Source organism: Notamacropus eugenii, chromosome 5 (genome assembly GCF_028372415.1).
Source record: "Notamacropus eugenii isolate mMacEug1 chromosome 5, mMacEug1.pri_v2, whole genome shotgun sequence".
Lineage (NCBI taxonomy): Eukaryota > Metazoa > Chordata > Mammalia > Diprotodontia > Macropodidae > Notamacropus > Notamacropus eugenii.
The window spans coordinates 15,660,430-15,679,745 of NC_092876.1; the positions used below are offsets into that span (position 1 = coordinate 15,660,430).

Below are 19,316 nucleotides of genomic sequence, written 5' to 3' on the forward strand. Positions count from 1 at the left end.
TTTGTTTTTGTAATCTCTTTCGTACCAATACTGAAGGGCATAGGATAAGCAGAAGCAAAGATTTTAATAGATAATAAAGTAGAGCAACATAATGCAGGGGACAGAAAGGAAGTTTTGGAGTCTGGATGACCAGGTTTCAAATCCCTGATGTACTGACTGATAGACCCTAAGCAGGTTACTTAATCTCTCAGCACCTCAGGCAACTCTTGAAAACTCTAAGGTCCAGAGCATTTGCAGATTTGCAGTAGTGGAGGTATTCCTCATCTTGAGTTCCCCGAACTAATGAATTCACACCCAAGACAAATCACTTGAAGGTCATGAGATTTTTATGTGGACAGAACTTAAAAAAAATCAAAACCATTAATGATATTAGATACAATTCCAGTATTTCTAGGTGAAAATATCAATTGTGTCACTTCAGAAAGGAGTGAAACCCTGACTTCATAGCATAAACATTCTGGATATGACAATCATTAAACCAATACCACATGAAAATCTTATCATGCAGTTCTGAACTAAAAGGGACACCAGATGCCATCATATCTAGCTCCTACATTTTACCAATATGGGATCTGAGGAATTATGAACAGGAGAAAGTAGTGGACTGAGTCAATGGATCAATCACCCCACCCTACCTCAGCTCAACCAATTTTACTAAAAGAGTTGGAGAATTGGTTGATTGATTCAATCAGTCTTCTTACCCTTAAAATAGAATACAAAATCTACACCTGGAAGGAAACTTAGAGGCCAATGAGTCCATTTTCTTCTTCATGCTGATAAGGAAACTGGACCCAGAGTGGCAAAATGAGTTCATACAGGCAGTAAATATCGGAAGTGAATTCTGATCCAAGTTCTCTGGCTCCAAACCCATTAGACTCTCCTCATTTCATCATGTTTCCCATAACAATTAGGAAAATGTCCATAATATGCCTATAAATTGATAGATTTAGTGATATTAAGTTGTAAAGTAAAAATAAACATTTCAAGTGATTTTTTTTATATTTTATTGATTTTTTTTTTTGTTTTGCACATCTCTACACATAGCCATATGCAAATATAGCCCTTCTCTGTCCCTTACCTAGAGAGAAATGTCTTGAAACAAAGAATGAAGAAGGAAGGAAAAAGGTAACCAGTGGAAAGTCTGAGAGACCAGTCAGCAAAATAAGCCAAATATCCATGTATTCTAGCAAAGCAGTCAGGGGTCCACATCCATCAATCCCACTTCTGCCAAAAGTAGAATATGTGTTTTCTCCTATTTTCTCTATTCCCAAGCTTGATTCTTCCAGTTCTGGCATCGCTATTTGTTGTTACCATTCTTTCCATTTATAACATTGTAATGAATCATCATGCATACAGTTTGCCAGAGATATGCTTTCTGGCTCCACTTAAAATGGCACTTGAGAGGCAATTGGGAAATTTTCAGTGTGAACATTATCACCTCAGAAATCAGCCAATAGTACAAACCAGGGCTTGGCTCCTGATTTTGTAATAAATACTAATTGACAAATTAAGTGTAATTCTTAAAAGAATCAGAGAAAATAGTAATAATGCAGAATAAGCTTTCAAGTTTCTCATGACTACATTTTTTTTCCAGAGGCAGTTTTTGAGCTTGCACACCCTGTCTTTTCTTGGCTCTGTTTATATCACTTTGTGTCTTTTCATGCAAGTCTTCCCATCTCTCGTAGTCACCGTTCCTTACAACATTATCTGGTCCAATTCATTCAAGTACCAACATCTGTTAAAACACTCCTGCTACTGATGTGCAACTACTTTTGCTTTACAGATGTGCTACAACAGAAAAAGAAACAATGCTATTATGAATATTTTCTTGTTGACGAAATCTTTCTGCTTGTCACTGACCTCCTTTGGAATCACTACCTAGCAGTGGGACTTCTGAGTCAGATGGAATGGACGTTTCAGTCATTTTCTTCAAAGTTATTTATTTGTTTTTGATTTTCAACAGCTTCTTCCACAAGATTTTGAGTTCCAAATTTTCTCCCCATCTCTCCCCTCCACCCAGTCCAGGACAGCATATATTCTGATTACCATTTACCCCAATCTGTTCTCCCTTCTATCACATCCCCTCCCTTCTCTTATGTCCATCCCCTCTATTTCCTTGTAAGGCAAGATAGATTTCTATACCCTATTGCCTGTATATTTTATTTCCCAGTTGCATGTAAAAACAAGTTTTAACATTCATTTTTAAAATTTTCAGTTCCAACTGCTCTCCCTTCCTCCCTCCCCACACATCTACACTGACAAGACAAGTAATTTGATATAGGATATACATGTGCAGTTAAGCAAAACTCTTACCTAACAGTCATATTGTGAAAGACTAATTATGTTTCCCTCCATCATATCCTGCCCCTCATTTATTCAGTTCTCTCTTTTGACCCTATCCCTCCTCAAAAGTGTTTACTTCTAATTATCCCCACCTCCCATTTCTCCTCCCTTCTATCATCCTCCCACCCCCTGCCTATTCTTTTCCCCTATTTTCCTGGAGTGTAAGATAGATTTTTCATACCAAATCATGTTATTCCTTCCTTAAGGCAAATGGGATAAGAGTAAGATTCATTCTTTCCCTCTCACCTCCCCCCTTTTTCCCTCCATTATAAAAGCTTTTTCTTCTCTCTTTTATATAAGATAATTTGTCCCATTCTATTTATCCCTTTCTCTTCACAATATATATTCTTCTCTCACCTCTCAATATATTTTTTTTAGATATCACTTCTACCTATTCAACTCATGCTGTGCCCTTGGTCTATAGGTATGTAATCCCTCCAACTACTTCAATACTCAGCAAAGTCTAAAGAGTTTCAAATATTATCTTTCCATGAAGGAATGTAAACAGTTCAACATTAGTAAATCCCTTATCATTTCTCTTTCTTGTTACCTTTTCATGCTTCTCTTGAAACTTGTGTTTGAAAGTTAAATTATCTCTTCAGTTCTGTTCTTTTTATCAAGAATGCTTGAAAATCCTCTATTTCATGGAATGACCATTTGTTCCCCTAAAGTATTATACTCAGTTTTGGTGGTAGGTGAATCTTGGTTTTAATCCTAGCTCCTTTGACCTTTGTAATATCATATTTAATAGATAAATAGTAGTTGTTTCTCTTTAAGTGAAGAACACTGAGGGTTTTTTCCTGCCCAATTTGATTTTTGTTTTATTTAAGGGGACTTCCCTTGAGTAACTTAATGAAGCCTATTCATCAAATGAGTATATCTCACTCAAAGTGAAAATGTGAGAAGATCTTAGCCTGAAAGGACCAGAGTCTCACATTTCATCAAGAGCCATCTGCAGTTTTCATGATGAATATCAGACCACTGGTCCCAGATGGCTTAGGAGAAGACAGTAAGGTTGGTGACCTTGCACAGACCTCCCTTACTCAAATCAAAGTCAACTGCAAGTCATTTCATCATCTTGATGTCATGTTCTCCTTCAAGAACGAAGGACAAACATAACCTGTGAGTGAGTAGAAACTCCTCTCCTCTCCTCTTCTCTCCTCTTGTCTCTTCCCTTCTGGTGTTTTAACCAGGGTAAGGTACACTCTATGGCCAAAAGCTGCTTTTTTTTTTCCTTTGGGTTTACTGGCTACATTTCTTAAACTGGACAATAAGTCCCCATCCCCCTAGCACAGTGAATATAATCACTAAATAGTAATTGTTTCTCTTTTACTGAGGAACCCAGACAATCTTCCCCTCCCAGTTTGATTTTCTTTTTGATTAAAGGGGCCATCCCTTGAGTAACTTAAAGAAGTCTATGTCTTAAATGGGTGTATCTCACTCAAAGTGAAAATGTGATAAGACCTTAGCCTGAAAGGGCCAGGGTCTCGCATTGCATCCTGGGCTATCTCCAGTCATCCTAATGAGTATCAGGTGACTGGACCCAGAATGCTCAGGAGAAACAGTTGAGGTTGGTGACCTTGCACAGCCCTCCTTCTCCCAAATCAAAGTCAATTGAAAGTCATGTCATCATCTTGATGTCATGGTCCTCTATGAGAATGAAGGACAAACAAAACAACAACAACAGTAACAATTTTTCCCCTGAAGTATTATACTCAATTTTACTGGGTAGGTTATTCTTGGTTTTAATTCTAGCTCTTCTAAAGTGTGATATATCATATTCCAGGCTCCGTGAACCCTTAATGTACGAGCAGCTAGATCCTGTGTTATCCAGATTGTATTTTCACAATACTTGAAGTGCTTCTTTCTGGCTGCCTGCAATATTTTCTCCTTTACCTAGAACTTTGAAATTTGGCTACAATATTCCTAGGAGTTTTCCTTTTGGGATCTCTTTCAGGAGGTGATTGGTGGATTCTTTCAATATTTATTTTACTCTGTTCTTCTACAATATCAGGGCAGGTATTCTTGATAATTCATGTAGGGAGGGTGGCCTCCAGATGCACTTTCCGAACCTTCCCTCCAGCCCCATCACCATCCAGAGACTTCTTCCCCACCAGGTGTCCACACCTTTATGATTCTTTGTTTCTTGTTCCACAGGTAATGTCTGTGCTCACGGGGTCCATGATGGACTGCACTCTGCTCTTATTGAGGCATGATACACATTTCTCAATGACTTTCCAGGCTATTTCGGGCTAAAGATTTGCTTCACTCCATCATTCTCTGGGTTCTGTAGCTCCAGATTTTGTTTAGAGTCATTTTTATCAGGTATATGATAGGTTTTTGTGGGAGAGGACTAGCAAATCTATACTGTTACTCTGCCAACTTGGCTTTGCCCCCTCATTTTCTTTTCTTAATTGCAAATTGTTTTCCCAAAAGTCAGGAATGCTTCACTAACTTATCTGAAATGAAGTATTTGCCTGTTTTGTCATCTTTGCTATTTTTCTGTGTAGGTGGTGAACTTAAAAATAATTTCAATTTGCATTCTTCTTATTATGAATGTTGTGAAACAATCTTTCTAAGGATTTTTCAATTCTTTTGAGATCAGTTAATGTCCTTTGACCACTCAAGCATTCCTAAAAATTCATGGTCTACTATATTTAAGGTTTAAAAAATACTTTCGATGAATTATCATACATGAGTAGTCATTTCTGGTATTATTATTTTCAAACAATGATTGGGGAAATGGAGGCTCATAAAGGTTGTGTGCCTTTCCCTACATCAGACAGCTAGTAAGTATCTGAGGAAATTTTGAAATTTGAGTCTTCCTTCCTCCAAAGCCAGTGCTTTATCTGTTAAGCACCACTGTCTCTGTTATCTGCCCTTTTTAGCACAAAATTATGAAAAGCAGTGTTTAGCAATGATGATGCTGGGGCATGCTTAAACACAGCTTTGAATGTTGTACATATGGCTCAGTCCCCTGAATGACCATCTTGGTAAAACAATTCTAACTCCAGTAATAAACAGTTATTAAAATCTAGCGTTTCTGTACCACTTTAGGGCTTCAAAACACAGCACAAACAATAGCTCATTTAATCTTCACAGCAACACTGGGAGATAGGTGCTAATATTCTGTACATTTTATAAGTGAGGACACTGACACTGAGAGGTGTTTAGTGACTTACCAAAGATCACACAACTAAAAACATAAACCCACACCCACAACACATCCACACACATACATACTATATGTCTATGTTATAATTCGAAGTCAAGTCATCCTGATTCTATAGCTAGCACTCTTAACCATTGTATCAATGAGCTGACTCAGGAGTCTCAACTTGGCAGAGTAAAAGCAAAATGTAACATGATTTGGGGAAAGTAATCCATCCCCCCCCCCAATTCCTTCAATGCAATGAATTCTATAATTAGTAAATCTATTTTCCTTTTTTTATTTTAATCAATGAACTTGATTTTTTGTGTGTTTTAATCTGCCTCGGCAATCTGGGAAAAACTTTTGATCCCTCCTTGCAATAATGTTTTTAAATTATTGAAGGAAATATTAAATTTCATCTAGAAGGTAATGAAAATAAAGGTGCTGTTTTCCCATCGAAGTTGACAGACCCTAAGAAATTTATTCAGCCATTCCGTTGAAGGTCCACGGGCCTTGTATAAGAATCTTTGTCTTCCTCATTGCTCCTTTGAAGGAGCAGGTGATATTAATCCTGGAGAAGAGAAGAGTTGGACTCAGGCATGAGGGGGTGACAGGAAATGAAAACTATATTGAAATATTTGAAGGTCTGTTACATGTGTGGAGGATCAGACTTATTCTCTTTGGTGCCAGAGGACAGAACCAAGAGCAACAAGGAACGTTGTAAATAGATCAATGTCAAGAACTTCCTCATAATCCAAGCTCCACAAAGCAGAGGAGAGTGGTTCTAGAGGGGTTCATTATCCCCTCCATGGAGGTCTCCAAGCAAAGGCTGGACAGCCTCTTATGCAGTATATTAGGGCAGGAATTTTTTTGGTGCATGTGTGGGCCTGGATGACTATTACAGTTCCTTCCCACTCTTACAGTATGTGATTATGAGTTCTTCAGATACCTTTCTACCAAATGGAAATTTTGATAGTGTTAAAATAGTAAGTGCCTAAAACATTCACTTAAATTCATTCAGCAAATTGAGTTTCTCTGTGCAACAAGGAACAAAGAAATTATAAATGTGTGGACACCTAGTGGGAGAGAGGTGTCTAGTTGCTGATGAGGCTAGAGAGAAGGTTTAAAAATTGGATTTGGAGGCCACCCTGCCAACATGATTCAGAATTCTGGAAAATCAGAACTGCATTAAGACTATATTTCTTAGGGGACATTTAGTCCAAGAATTCCTTTTCACTGTATCCCTATTAGGTAGGCATTTAGCCTACGTTTTCTTGGAAACTTCTACTGAGAGAGAATCTCTAATCTCTAGAGTAAGCCCATTACATCTGTGTATGGTTCCATTTGTATGATAACGGAATTTTTATTGTTGCTGTTGTTGATATTGTGTTTTCTTTTCTTTCATCAGACTGAAACTTGCCTCTCTCTAACTCTTACCTATTGTCCCTGAATGTTCCAGTGAGGGCAAAGAGGAATAAAACCAGTTTTTCCAGTATAACATAACTGCAAGTACTTGAACATAGTTAACATCCTCTTTCCTGAATATGTCCCTGTCCCTCCCCAGGCAAAACCTGTCTAATTCTTTCAGTCTTTCCTCCCATGAGCCTCCTCAGGAGGCTGTCCACATGATTATTGTTCCTTCTTTCACTTTGTTTTCAGAACTGAGGTCTCTGCTATGAGAGTGCTCCCACCAAGGCAGAGTATGGCAAGATAGTCAACATAATGGCCCCGTTGGTTTCCCTTAGGTAGCAAGTGATTGTAATGGATTACCCTTGCAGGTCCCAGGCTACATTCTTGAACTATTTTATTAACTGATGGATTTTCTAGCCTCTGAATTGCTTGGTAAAATTTTGTTTTCCATTAGTCCACTGTATTATATCTTTCAGTGGTCAAAATATGTAACATGTCTCTCTTTCTAGATTGGGATATCTGGCAGTGAATTTGAGTACTGTAGCAATGTTTATTGCTCTATGAGGAAGTCATTGAGAGGCAACCATTCCTGTAAAGGTTAAATATATCACTCTTGACACATGCAAACGGATTAAAGTAAAGTCAGTGTACTGTTTTAGGTATGTTTCTTCCCTGATGACCTCATCAAGACTACCTTCCCCACTTCTCTGAAACTCTTCTTTATTCTTCCATCGAATTTCTCCATTTTTTATCAGATAACATCAGTGCAAAAACCTTTTGGTCACTACTGTAGTAGAGTCCTTAATATCCTCGCCTAAATAATAAGAGAATCATTTGATAAGCATTTCTTAAACATTCCCACTTTTGATTCATAAGTTAGATATCAAATTATTTCTTGCCCCACTCCTTTTTTTAATATCACTAACAAACTGTTGTGTACCTATGATTTTTCTATCAGATTAGAGAAACTGAATGTAAAGTGAGTCACTCCTATTACAACAGGGAGGAAAATATTTTTTTTATTTACTGTGAAATGGGTGCAAGTTTAGCTTAATGAATCAACTGAACAGAAATGTAATGTAATAATGACATAATTATCACACAAAATTAGAAGGGACTGTTCCATCATTATTCTTTCCATCATCCAACCTCCAATGTAACTGCTTTAGGGAAGGGTTTTATTCGGTAGCTCCTGGGCTATCATGTTGGATAGTTTTTACAACATAAAAATTCTCTGAGCTCTACTCTCAATATAATGAAAAATGGAGCTTTACACGATTGAGGATAGTTTTAATGGTCTCCCATACAAAGACTATGCCAATATGCTGGAATAGGAATCACTAATCACTGTGACTTAGCTTCTAGGTTCTTTCTTCCATGATATCCCCCAACCTGTTCAGAGGACACCTGGAACTTCACGTCCATTCTTGAGTACTCAAGTTTAGAAAGAGATTAACTAGTTGGAGAATTTACAATGGGGTGAAATAAGAATGATAAAGGACTCTGAGCCTACACCTTAAAAAGATTAGTTGAAGGAACTTGAATTGTACAGCTTGGAGAAATATTATGTGAGGAGAAGGAAACTGTGCTTGGGATTTTGAAAGGTAGGCACTTGGAAGAATTTGACTTGTACTTTTTGCTTTCACAGGGGAAAACTAGAATTAGTGGGGGTAATCCAAAATGTCAATTTGTACCACAAAAAAAAACAAAATCCTTTATAAAAAATAAAGCTATATCAAGGTGGAATGGGCTGCCCCAGGTTGTGACAGATTTTCCCTCAGTAGAATTGTTCAGATAGAGACTAGGAGACTTGTATGGTTTGGACTGGATATTTTCCAGTGTCCTTTCCAAATGTGAAATCCTATTATTTCTGTGAGTACTGGGCTTACATCAAAAAATGAAATGAGTTCCAGCACTCCCTCCTACAGTTTTAAGCTATCTGACTATGGGTAGGTCATTTAATAGTGATGAGTGTCACCCTTCACATCTCCATAGTGTCCCCACTGCCCATGTCCCTATGTTCCTCATCATAGTTTTGGGGATAAAATTAGATGCTGTATGAAATGGGCTTCCCACAAACCCATGAGTTGCCCAGACCTCAGTGAACTGGCCAGTCAGGAAGCCTGGGATTATTACTCATATTGTTTTCATGTTCTGGGAATTATAAAAAAAATATAAAAATAATTATAAAATTAATAATAATTAAATAAACAAGTAAAATAAAGTAAATGAAAAACTATAATTTATAACTAATCATAAAATATAATTCTTCCAATGAAATACTTTTTGTCCCTCTAATCTCTGAAAGCACTACTATCTGATCCACTAATGAATCCTAAGACTCATGAATCTTGCCATTATTTTCACTCTTGCAGAAGTAGAATTTTCAGAATTTTTCTTCTAAGCTGCAGTAGAACTCATTGTTCTATGTATGATCTCTTTCCTGGTTACTCTAGAAGGAAAGAGCACCTTGAGACCAGATATTTTTTTGGTGTTTGTTTGTTTTTTTTAGTATTTACACTACTCAGCATTTAGTAGTGCTTGGAACACAGTAAAAACTAGAGACAGTTGGTGGTAAATGGGTGTGAAATCAGCAAGATCTGAATGTAAATTTGGCTTCAGACACTTATTAGCTTTCGAATGCTGGCATGTCACTTATATTTTGTTTGCCTCAGTAGAGTCAATAAGAAAATAGTCAGGATATCTCCCACATCTTAGAGTTATTGTATTGAACAAATAATACTTGTAAAAGACAGGAGAGAGAGAGAGAGAGAGAGAGAGAGAGAGAGAGAGAGAGAGAGAGAGAGAGAGAGAGAGAGAGAGAGAGAGAGAGAGAGAGAAAGAGACAGAGACAGAGAGAGAGAGAGAGAGAGAGAGAGACAGAGAGGCAGAGAGACAGAGAGACAGAGAGACAGAGAGACAGAGAGACAGAGAGACAGAGACAGAGACAGAGAGAGACAGAGACAGAGAGAAAGGGCGGGATGATTGAGGAAGGAAGAAAGGAAGGAAGTAAGGAAGGAAGGTAAGAAGGAAGGAAGGTAAGAAGGAAGGAAGGAAGGAAGGAAGGAAGGAAGGAAGGAAGGAAGGAAGGAAGGAAGGAAGGGAAGGAGGGAGGAAAGGAGGGAGGGGAGAGGAAGGAAGGAAACAAAGAAAGAATGAGAGAAAGAAGGAAAGAAGGAGAGAAAGAAGGGAAGAAAGAGAGAAGGAAAGAAAGAGAAAAGCACTTTGTATAATGCCTGGCACGGAGTAGGCACAGTATAAATGCTTATTCCTTTCTGTTAATACTTCTTACATTTATTCTGCTTTTTGAATTTTAAAATTGTATTTAAGTGTTTGTGTTCACATACAAAATGATTTTAAATTCATGGTTGTTGATTTCTAGGTACCGTCCACTTTTTGTTCTAGCTTTTCCTATACATTATTGGGCTGCCTATAGCTGAATAAAATGGTATGGAGATGGACTTTTATTAAAATGGGCTATCTTGCTCTTGACACTCACTATTACTCTCTTTGTGAATCCTAAGATTCTGTATAAATGAACTCTGTGCTCTGGTTTACAGAATCTCTGCTTTCCATTCTCCTTTTTCAGTTAAAGATCTGACCTAACAAACTCTTTGAATTACTCTCTGCAGGGATTCTCCATTTTGTATATTGCTCTCTTTTGAAAAGGACATATGAAATGACTCTGAAGTGGGCTGAGAGGAATGAGGCAAGGCCACTCCAACACTCTCTTCTACTCTGAAGTACATATTTTCAGCTAGGGATTGATTCAGAGGATGATTGACTCCTGCATCCAAGTTAAAGCTCATAAAATTTGAAAAGGTCATCAAGGATGACTAGGAGGCTCTTTTCCCTTTCAGGGCTTTGGGTTTAAAAAGAAATTCCATGATTCTCATGGTGCACAAGTTATGTCCCCATGTATTTCTGATTTTTTTCTATTTTTGCTGGTGTGACCCAAGCAAGCCAATGACCAATCACACAGTCATCATCAACTTCCTCCTCATGAGTTTCTCAGATGTCTGGGAGCTACAGATCTTACATGCTGTACTTTTCTCCCTAATTTATCTGGCAGCTCTGATGGGGAATCTGCTCATTTTCCTTATCACTATCATCGACCATCGCCTTCACACCCCCATGTACTTCTTCTTGAAACATTTGTCTTTCATAGATCTCTGTTACATTTCCATCACAGTACCTAAGTCCATCCTCATCTCCTTGACCCACAGGAATTCCATCTCCATCCCTGAATGTGCTACCTAGACTTATTGTATGATTTTGTTTGGATGTACCGAGCTGATTCTGCTGACAGTGATGTCCTATGATCGATATGCAGCCATTTGCCTCCCCCTCTACTATGAGACCCTCATGAATAGAGTGCCCTATCTCTGTACTGGACTACCTTTAGCCTCTGGCAATCTAGACAAAAGGATCTCCACCTAATCTTGACTGAATGAAGTTCACCATAGGTTAGAGATTCCTTGTTAGATCAGGTTGGACTGCATAAAAGAGAAGGTTAGTTTGGTCTTTGGATACTGCTCTTGAAATGAGGATAAAAAGAGAAGAGGGAAATCTGAATCTCCCTAAAACAGTGGTTACAAATAATGATTCCTCTCACCAGCAGTTTCAGTATCCATTTTGATTATCCATACACATTTTGAGGGCATACACAGAGTAGTAGTTCCACCCTGAATGCAACATTACCTATGCTATTTTCTTAAACATTTAATAGCAGTTCTAGTGTAATTTCCATCTTATCTTAATGACAAAATGAGTCAGACTAGGGTCCAAACAAAAATTTAGGTTTAGGATGACTTTATATTCTCATTTTCTGATGCTATCTCTCTTGAAAATTAATTTGACAGCCACTTCTATCATTCCTATAAGGAAGATGTGGGCAGGGAATCCTGAGACCATTTTTTGATCATGCTTGGAGTCCCAGGTGTAAAGCTAAGACAGTAATTGTTCTTCCCCAATCTCTTATCATGGCCAAGAAGATTTGATCACAAAGGCAAGAAATCCAGTCTATTGTGGTTAATCACAGCCCTGGGTCCCATGAGGCTCGTTCTTCCACTTTGAGAAAATACATCCCTGAGAAATTTATTACCTTACAAAAAATATGAAAAAATTTTATGCCACAGAAGAGACCATTTTCAATCCCTTAAAAGTAGAGATGATAAAGTTCTAGTAGAAGATAAAGGTTAGTTCCCTAATCGTTGAAGTATTTCTCTTAGGGATAAGACAGAATGCTCACTGACCTATTTCAGAAGTTTCCAGTGACTTCTCTGCTTGGATACCCCACAGATTCTTCATGCCACATTACTTTCTGTACTTGCAAGGTGAGGAGAAATCGTTGCTCTATTCACTCAAGGTACCACAGTAAGATTAGTCTGCCAATTAAGTAAGGAAACTGACATAATTCTCATAATTCTCAGTATTTATTTTTTTATTTAATTAAAATAAGACTAGGGGAAATAGTGTATAATGACATATGTTTAATAGTGTGTTTCTTCCCAATACTGAAGGGCATAGGATTAGCTGACCCAAAGATTATAATAGATCATAAACTAGAGCAATATGGTGTAGGGGTTAGAGAGCAAGTTTCGAGGTCTGGTTCACCTAGGTTCAAGTCCCTGAAATACCAGCTGGTGGACCATGAGCAGGTCATTTAATCTCTCAGCACCTGAAGCAATTCTTGAAGACTCTAAAGTCCAGTACATTTGCAGATTTGTATTAGAGGATGTATTCCTCACCATGAGTTCCCAAAACTAATGAATTCACACCCAGAAAAAAGCACTTGACGTTCATGGAGATTTTCCATGTGCATAACTAAAGGGAATTGAAGCCATAAATATTAGATATAGAAATGACAGATACAATTCCAGTATTTCTAAGTGAAATTGTCTATTGTGTCACTTCAGAAATGAGTGAAACCCTGACTTCATAATGTAAACATCCTGGATATGATATTCTTTACACCAATAACACTTGAAAATCGGATTATGTAGATATGAACTAAAGGGCCTCCAGAGGCCTTTACTTGTAGCTCTTTTATTTTACCATGAGGATTCTGAGGAATTAACAGACAGTAAAAAAGAGTGGACTGAGACCATGGATCAATCCCCAACCGCAGTTCAACTAATCTTATGAAAAGAGTTGGAAAATTGATTTATTGATTCAAGCAACTCTCTTACAGTTAAAATAGAATGAAAAATCTAGACCTAGAAGCTATCTTAGAGTCCAATGAGTTCATCTTCATGTTGTTGGTGATGTAACTGAGACCCAGAGAGGCAAAATAAGTTCATACAGGTGGTAAATATTAGAGATGAATTCTGACTCAAGTGCTCTCAGTCCAAACACTTAAACTCTTCTCATTTCAACGTTTCCCACAACAGTGAGGAACATGTTATAATATGCCTATAATTGTTGCATTTAGTATTATTAAGCTGTGTAGTAATAGTAAACATTCCTAGTAATTTGAGGGTTTTTTTTCCATTTTATTGACATATATTTTTATTTTTAACGTTAAATACAGTTATTTCCAAATATAACACTTCTGTCTCCCCTCCCTAGAGAGCAATCTCTTGACACAGACAAGGAAGAAGGAAGTGTGGAGGTGGTCAGAGGAAAGTTTCAGAGGAGACCAGTCAGCAAAATAAGCCAAATTTCAATGTATTCTCACAATGCAGGCAGTGGTTCACATACATCAATCTCACCTATGCAAAGAGAAGAAGGTGTGTTTTCTCCTCTGTTCTCTAGTCCAAAAGCTTGATTCTTCCAGTTCTAGTATAATTATTTGTGGTCACCATTCTTTCTATTTATATCAATTTAGGGAATCATCATGCATATTGTTTTCCAGCTGAATGGGTAGACATAAAATGGCTCTTAGGAGAAGATCTCTTAGGGAAATTTCAGTGTGAGTGTTACCACCTCAGAAATCAGTCAATACTACAAACCAGGGCTTGGTTCATGATTTTATATTAATGTTCACTGACCTGCACAGATCTCCCTCATTCAAAACAAAGTCACGTACAAATCATGCCATTATTTCTCTTATGACATGGTCTTCAGCAACGAAGGAGAAACACATACTTTGACTCGTTGAATATAATTTTGAAAGGATTGGAGAAAATTCTAATAGTTCAGATTAAACATTCAAGTTCATCAAGAGTATTTTTTTCAGAGACTTTTTTTTACTAACACACCGCGTGTCTTTTCATGTAAGTCTTCCCATCTCTTGTAGTCACCATTTCTTATAGCATCAAGGGGTCTGATACATTCATGTACAAAGATACTTTCCCACCACTGATGAGCATCTTTGTAATCTTTACTTCTTTGCTACAACATAAATGCTGCTACCATTATTTTCTTGTTAATGGAACTTTTCAGTTTGTCACTGACCTCCTCTGAGATCTGTGCTTAGCAGGGGAACCTTTTAATCAGAGGGGATGGACACTTTGGTCATTTTCCTGTCCTAAGTGCCAATTGCTTCCCTGAAATACAGGAATGATTTACTAGCCTTTCTGAAATGAACTGTTCCCATCTTTTTTCCCTTTGCTATTTTCCTGAGTAGATGGTGCAACCTAAAAAGAAATTTCATTTGTATTCTTCTTGTATTGAGTGATTTGGAACAATCTTTCTAAGGATTTTGCAGTTTCTTGGACTATGCAAGCATTCATAAAGAGTTCATGGTCTACTCTATTCAAGGTTTGAGAAATACTTTCCGTGCCTAATGTCACTTAAGCAGTCATTTCTGGTATTATTTTAAAATGATGAATGGGGAAATGAAGGTTCAGAAAGGTTATGTCCCTTGTTCTACTTCATAGAGCTAGAGAGTGTCTGAAGCAAATTTGAAATTTGAATCTTCCTTCCTTCAAAGTCTGTGCTTTGCTGACTTTGCTCTATTAAGCAACACTCCCTCCATTGTCTGACTTTTTCAGCACAATGTTGGAAAAAGCAATATTTAGTAGTGATGGCACTAGGGCATGCTTAAACATGATCCCAGGCCAAGTATGTATGGCTATGAGTCCTCTGAATGTCCATCTTGGTGAAATAATTATAACTGCAGTAATAAAAAATTAATAATAGCTCTAGCACTGTAGGGTTCCACAACACAGCTATGATCTTTATGGTACTTTGGGGGATAAAATGAAATAATTTATGAAATGGACTTCCCACAAACCCAGGGGTTGCCCAGCCCTCAGTGAATTGGCCAGTCAGGAAGCCTGTGGTGATTAGTCATATTTCTTTCATGTTATGGAAGTAATTAAATGTAATTCTTCCAGGAAAATGGAGGATCAAAGGGCCAAGACATGGTTCCTGTCCCTCTACCCTCTGAAGCCACCATTGTCTGCCCTGCTAGCATATTCTAAAGACTCCTCAGTCTTGCCATTGACTTCACTATTGTACTCTCAGAATTGTCAGACTTTTCCTTCTGGTCTGCAGTGAAATTCTTTGTTCTATGTATAATTTCTCTCCTGGTTAGTTCAGAAGAAATGAGCTTCTCGAGAAGAGGGCCTGTGTTGCTGTTTTTATATTTATAGTACTTAGCATTTACTAGTGTCTGGAAAGCAGTAAAAACCTGAGGCAGTTGATGGCAACTGGGCCTGAAATCAGGAAGATATGAGTTTATATTTGGCTTCAGAGACTTCTTAGCTTTGGGATGCTGGCAAGTCGCTTATTTTCTGTTTGTCTCGGTATACTAAATAGCAAAACGATGAGAATATCTCCTGCCCCTCATAGTGATTGTAAGGAACAAATAAGATAATACTGGTAAAAGAAGGAGAGAGATAAACAGAGAGAGAAAGAAAGAGAGACAGAGAGAGAAGAGGAAAGAAGGAGGAAAGAGAACAAAAAATAAAAAAAATAAATAAATCAGCTTATGCAATGTCTGTCACATAGAAGGCAGAATACAAATGCTTACTCTCTTCCCTTAATATCTTTTATTCCCTTTATTCTGCTTTTTGAATCTTAAAGGGCTATTTAAATATCTGTGTTTGCATAAAAAATGGTTTTGAATTCATAGAAGTTGGTCTCTAGGTATTCTCCAATTTTTTTGTAGCCTTTCCTATACAGCCTTGTGCTGCCTATAGATGAACAAAATGCTGTGGAGATGAACTCTTATCAAGATTGAAAGTCTTTCTCTGGACACTCACTATCCCTCCTTTTGTGCAAACTAATATTCTGTAGAAATTGCTTCTATGCTCTGATTTTCAACATCCCTGCTTTCCATTCTCCTTCTTTTCCAGTCAAAGATCTGACCTGAGAGGCCATTTGAATTACTCTCTGCAGGGATTCTCCATTTTTTGTATTTCTCTCTTCTGCAAAGTGCATCTGAAATGAGGCTGAACTGGACTGGAAGGAATAAGTCACCAACACAGCAACATTGCCTGGTAATAGCCAGTACACATCTTCAGCTAGAAGCTGATTCAGAAGAAGATTGATTTCTGTATCCAAGAAGAAGCCCATAAGAATGCAAAAGGTCATCAAAGATGTCCTAGGAGGTTGCTCTCCCTTTCAATCCTTTGAGTTTAAAAATAAATCCCATTGTTCTGATAGTACACAGAGTTATATCTCAATGTCTCTCTGATCTCTTCCTATTTCTTCTAACGTGTCCCTAGGATGGCAATGGCTGCCAACACAATCATCACGACCTTCCTATTCATGAGCTTCTCTCAAGTCTGGGATCCAAAGATCTTACATGCTGTGCTTTTCTCTCTGATTTATCTGGCAGCCATGGTGGGAAATCTGCTTATTATCCTTGTCACTACTATTGGCCAGTACCTTCAAACTCCCATGTACTTTTTCCTGAAGCATTTGTTTTTCATAGATCTCTGCTACATCTCTGTCACAGTACCTAAGTCCATCCTCATCTCCCTGACCCATAGAAACTCCATCTCTATCCCTGAATGTACTATCCAGACTTATTGTATTATTTTTTTTTTGCCTCCACTGAGCTGATTCTGCTGACAGTGATGTCCTATGATCAATATGCAGCCATTTGCCGTCCCCTGCACTACGAGACCATCATGAACAGAGGAGCCTGTGTACAAATGGCAGCTGCTTTTTGGATCAGTGGTAGTTTCTCAGGAATCATGCGCACAGTCAGCACATTCTCTGTTCCCTTCTGTAAAGCCAATTTACTAGGTCAGTTCTTCTGCAAGATCTCTCATTTGCTCAGACTCTCCTGTTCACAGCCAAATTTGGCTGAAATTGGAACCTCTGTTACAACTATAGTTTTGCATCTTGGCTGTTTTTTCTACATTGTTATCTCCTACGTCTACATTTTTTCCACTGTTCTGAGGATGCCATCCACAGAAGGCAGGTCCAAGTCATTCTTCACATGCTTGCCCCACCTCACTGTGACCACTGTATTTTTACAACTGCTTTTGTGGCTCGTGTAAAACCCACCTCTGACACCCCTTCTGTGCTTGACCTCTTGGTATCTGTCTTCTATGTTGTCATGCCCCCAACCCTAAACCCTGCCATCTACAGTTTGAGAAACAAGGACATGAAGTCAGCTCTAGTGACTTTGGTAAGTCAGGATATTTCTTGTTTATAGAAAATCTCTTCATTATAAAGGTCTTTTTTCTTTCTTTTTATCTCATTTTCCAATTTGTTAATGTGAGGATCAAGTGAGATAACTGGCAAAGTACTTAGTAATAGAGTTCAGCTATTTATTCATCAGGATATTCTCTGTATTGTCCAATTAAACAGCAATAAGGCAATAAGCATTTGCTAAGTATGTACTATATACAATGTACTGTGCTAAGAATTGAGAACACAAAAAAAAAGACAAAGTAAACAAAATAAATAAAGAACTACTACCTGCCCTTTGGTGAAAGAAGACAACACACAAATGGAAACTCCAAAGTTTGAGTGGGATGGAAGGTATCCATTGAGGGACAAGGTCTCAAAGTTTGGAAGGTGAGAAGAAAATCCAGGAGTGGAATCTATATTATGGTCATAAGCATTCACTTACTCAAATGTAAGCTTTAAGGAATTGTACCACATATCTCTTCCAAATCATACTGTTCTCATCATTATTTTTTTCTATTTCATTTTTTTTTGCCCAATTATATTTAAAGGCAATTTTCAACATTTCTCTTAAAAACTGAATTCCAAACTCTCCCTTTCATCCCATGCACTCATTGAGGAAGCCAACAATTTGATATAGATTATATATCTGTAGTCATGCAAAATATATTTCCATATTATTCATGTTGCAAAAGAAAATGCAGAGCAAAATTAAAAGAAAAACAGAACAAAATTAAGGAATCTGAAAAAAAAAATTTGCTTCAATATGTATTCAGATCCCATCAATTCTTTCTTTGGGGATGGATAGCATTTTTCATCATTACTCCTTCATAATTGTTTTGAATCAATGTATTGTTGAGAATATGTGGCATTCTGTGATAATCATCTTAAAATATTACTATTGCTCTGTACAATTTTCTCTTGATTCTACTCTTATCATTTTGTATGATTTCATGTAAGTCTTTCCAGATTTCTCTGAGGACTCTTGATTTCTTATAGCACAATAGTATTCCATCACAATCATATACCACAACTTTTTTCAGCTATTATTGAATTAATGGGCATTCCCTCAATTTCAAACCTGCCACCAGAAAAGGGCTGCTATCAATATTTTTAGGCATATAGTTCCTTTTTTCTTTTTGTTTGTTTTTTAAACTCTTTTCAGATTTAGATCTTCTAGTGGTATTGCTAGGTAAAAGGGTATGCCTGGTTTTATAGTCCTTTGGGCATAACACCTTCTTGCTCTACATAATGGTTGAATTAGTTCACAACTTCACAAACAGTACATTTTATGACATCCCTTCCAACATTTGTCATTTTTATTTTCTGTCCTATAAGCCAATCTAATAGTTGGGAGGTAGTACCTCAAATTGTTTGAACTTACATTTCACTAATCTGTGGTGATTTACAACATTTTCTTATGTACCATAAAAATCTTGATTACTTCATCTAAGAAGCATTCATATTTTTTGATCATTTATCAAGTAAGGAATGACTCATTCCCATAGGTGTGAGTCAGTTCTCTACATGTTTGACAGATGAAGGGAAACTTAATTCAAAAATGTTATTCATAGTTTTGATTGTTAACTGTATTTCCCTTCATCCTATTTCCCTTCTGATTATTCTGTTCTCACTCTCCTTCCACCCTGTCCTTCCTCAAAAGTGTTTTGCTTCTGATTACTGCCTCCCCTAACCCTTTCAATGGCATACACCCTTCTTTTCTCCTGTCCCCTTCCCCTCCGACTTTTCTGTAAGATAAGATAGATTTCTGTAACCAGTTTTGTGTGTATATTATACCCTCTGAACCAGTAGCAAAGACAGTATGATACAAGTATTCTCTTCCACTTCCTCCACCTTCCCCTCCATTGCAAAAACACTT

General features: G+C 37.5%; 1 protein-coding gene across 1 annotated transcript in view; it reads left to right on the forward strand.

Moving 5' to 3' along the window:
* The window catches only part of LOC140507358 (uncharacterized), a 35,748-nt gene extending 17,140 nt beyond the window's left edge, over window positions 1-18,608 (forward strand). The window contains 5 exon segments of the mRNA XM_072615468.1: window positions 10,864-11,153; window positions 16,581-16,837; window positions 16,840-17,278; window positions 17,281-17,435; window positions 18,603-18,608. Coding sequence (XP_072471569.1) covers window positions 10,864-11,153; window positions 16,581-16,837; window positions 16,840-17,278; window positions 17,281-17,435; window positions 18,603-18,608 — 1,147 coding nt within the window.
* The last annotated feature ends 708 nt before the right edge of the window (window positions 18,609-19,316 follow it).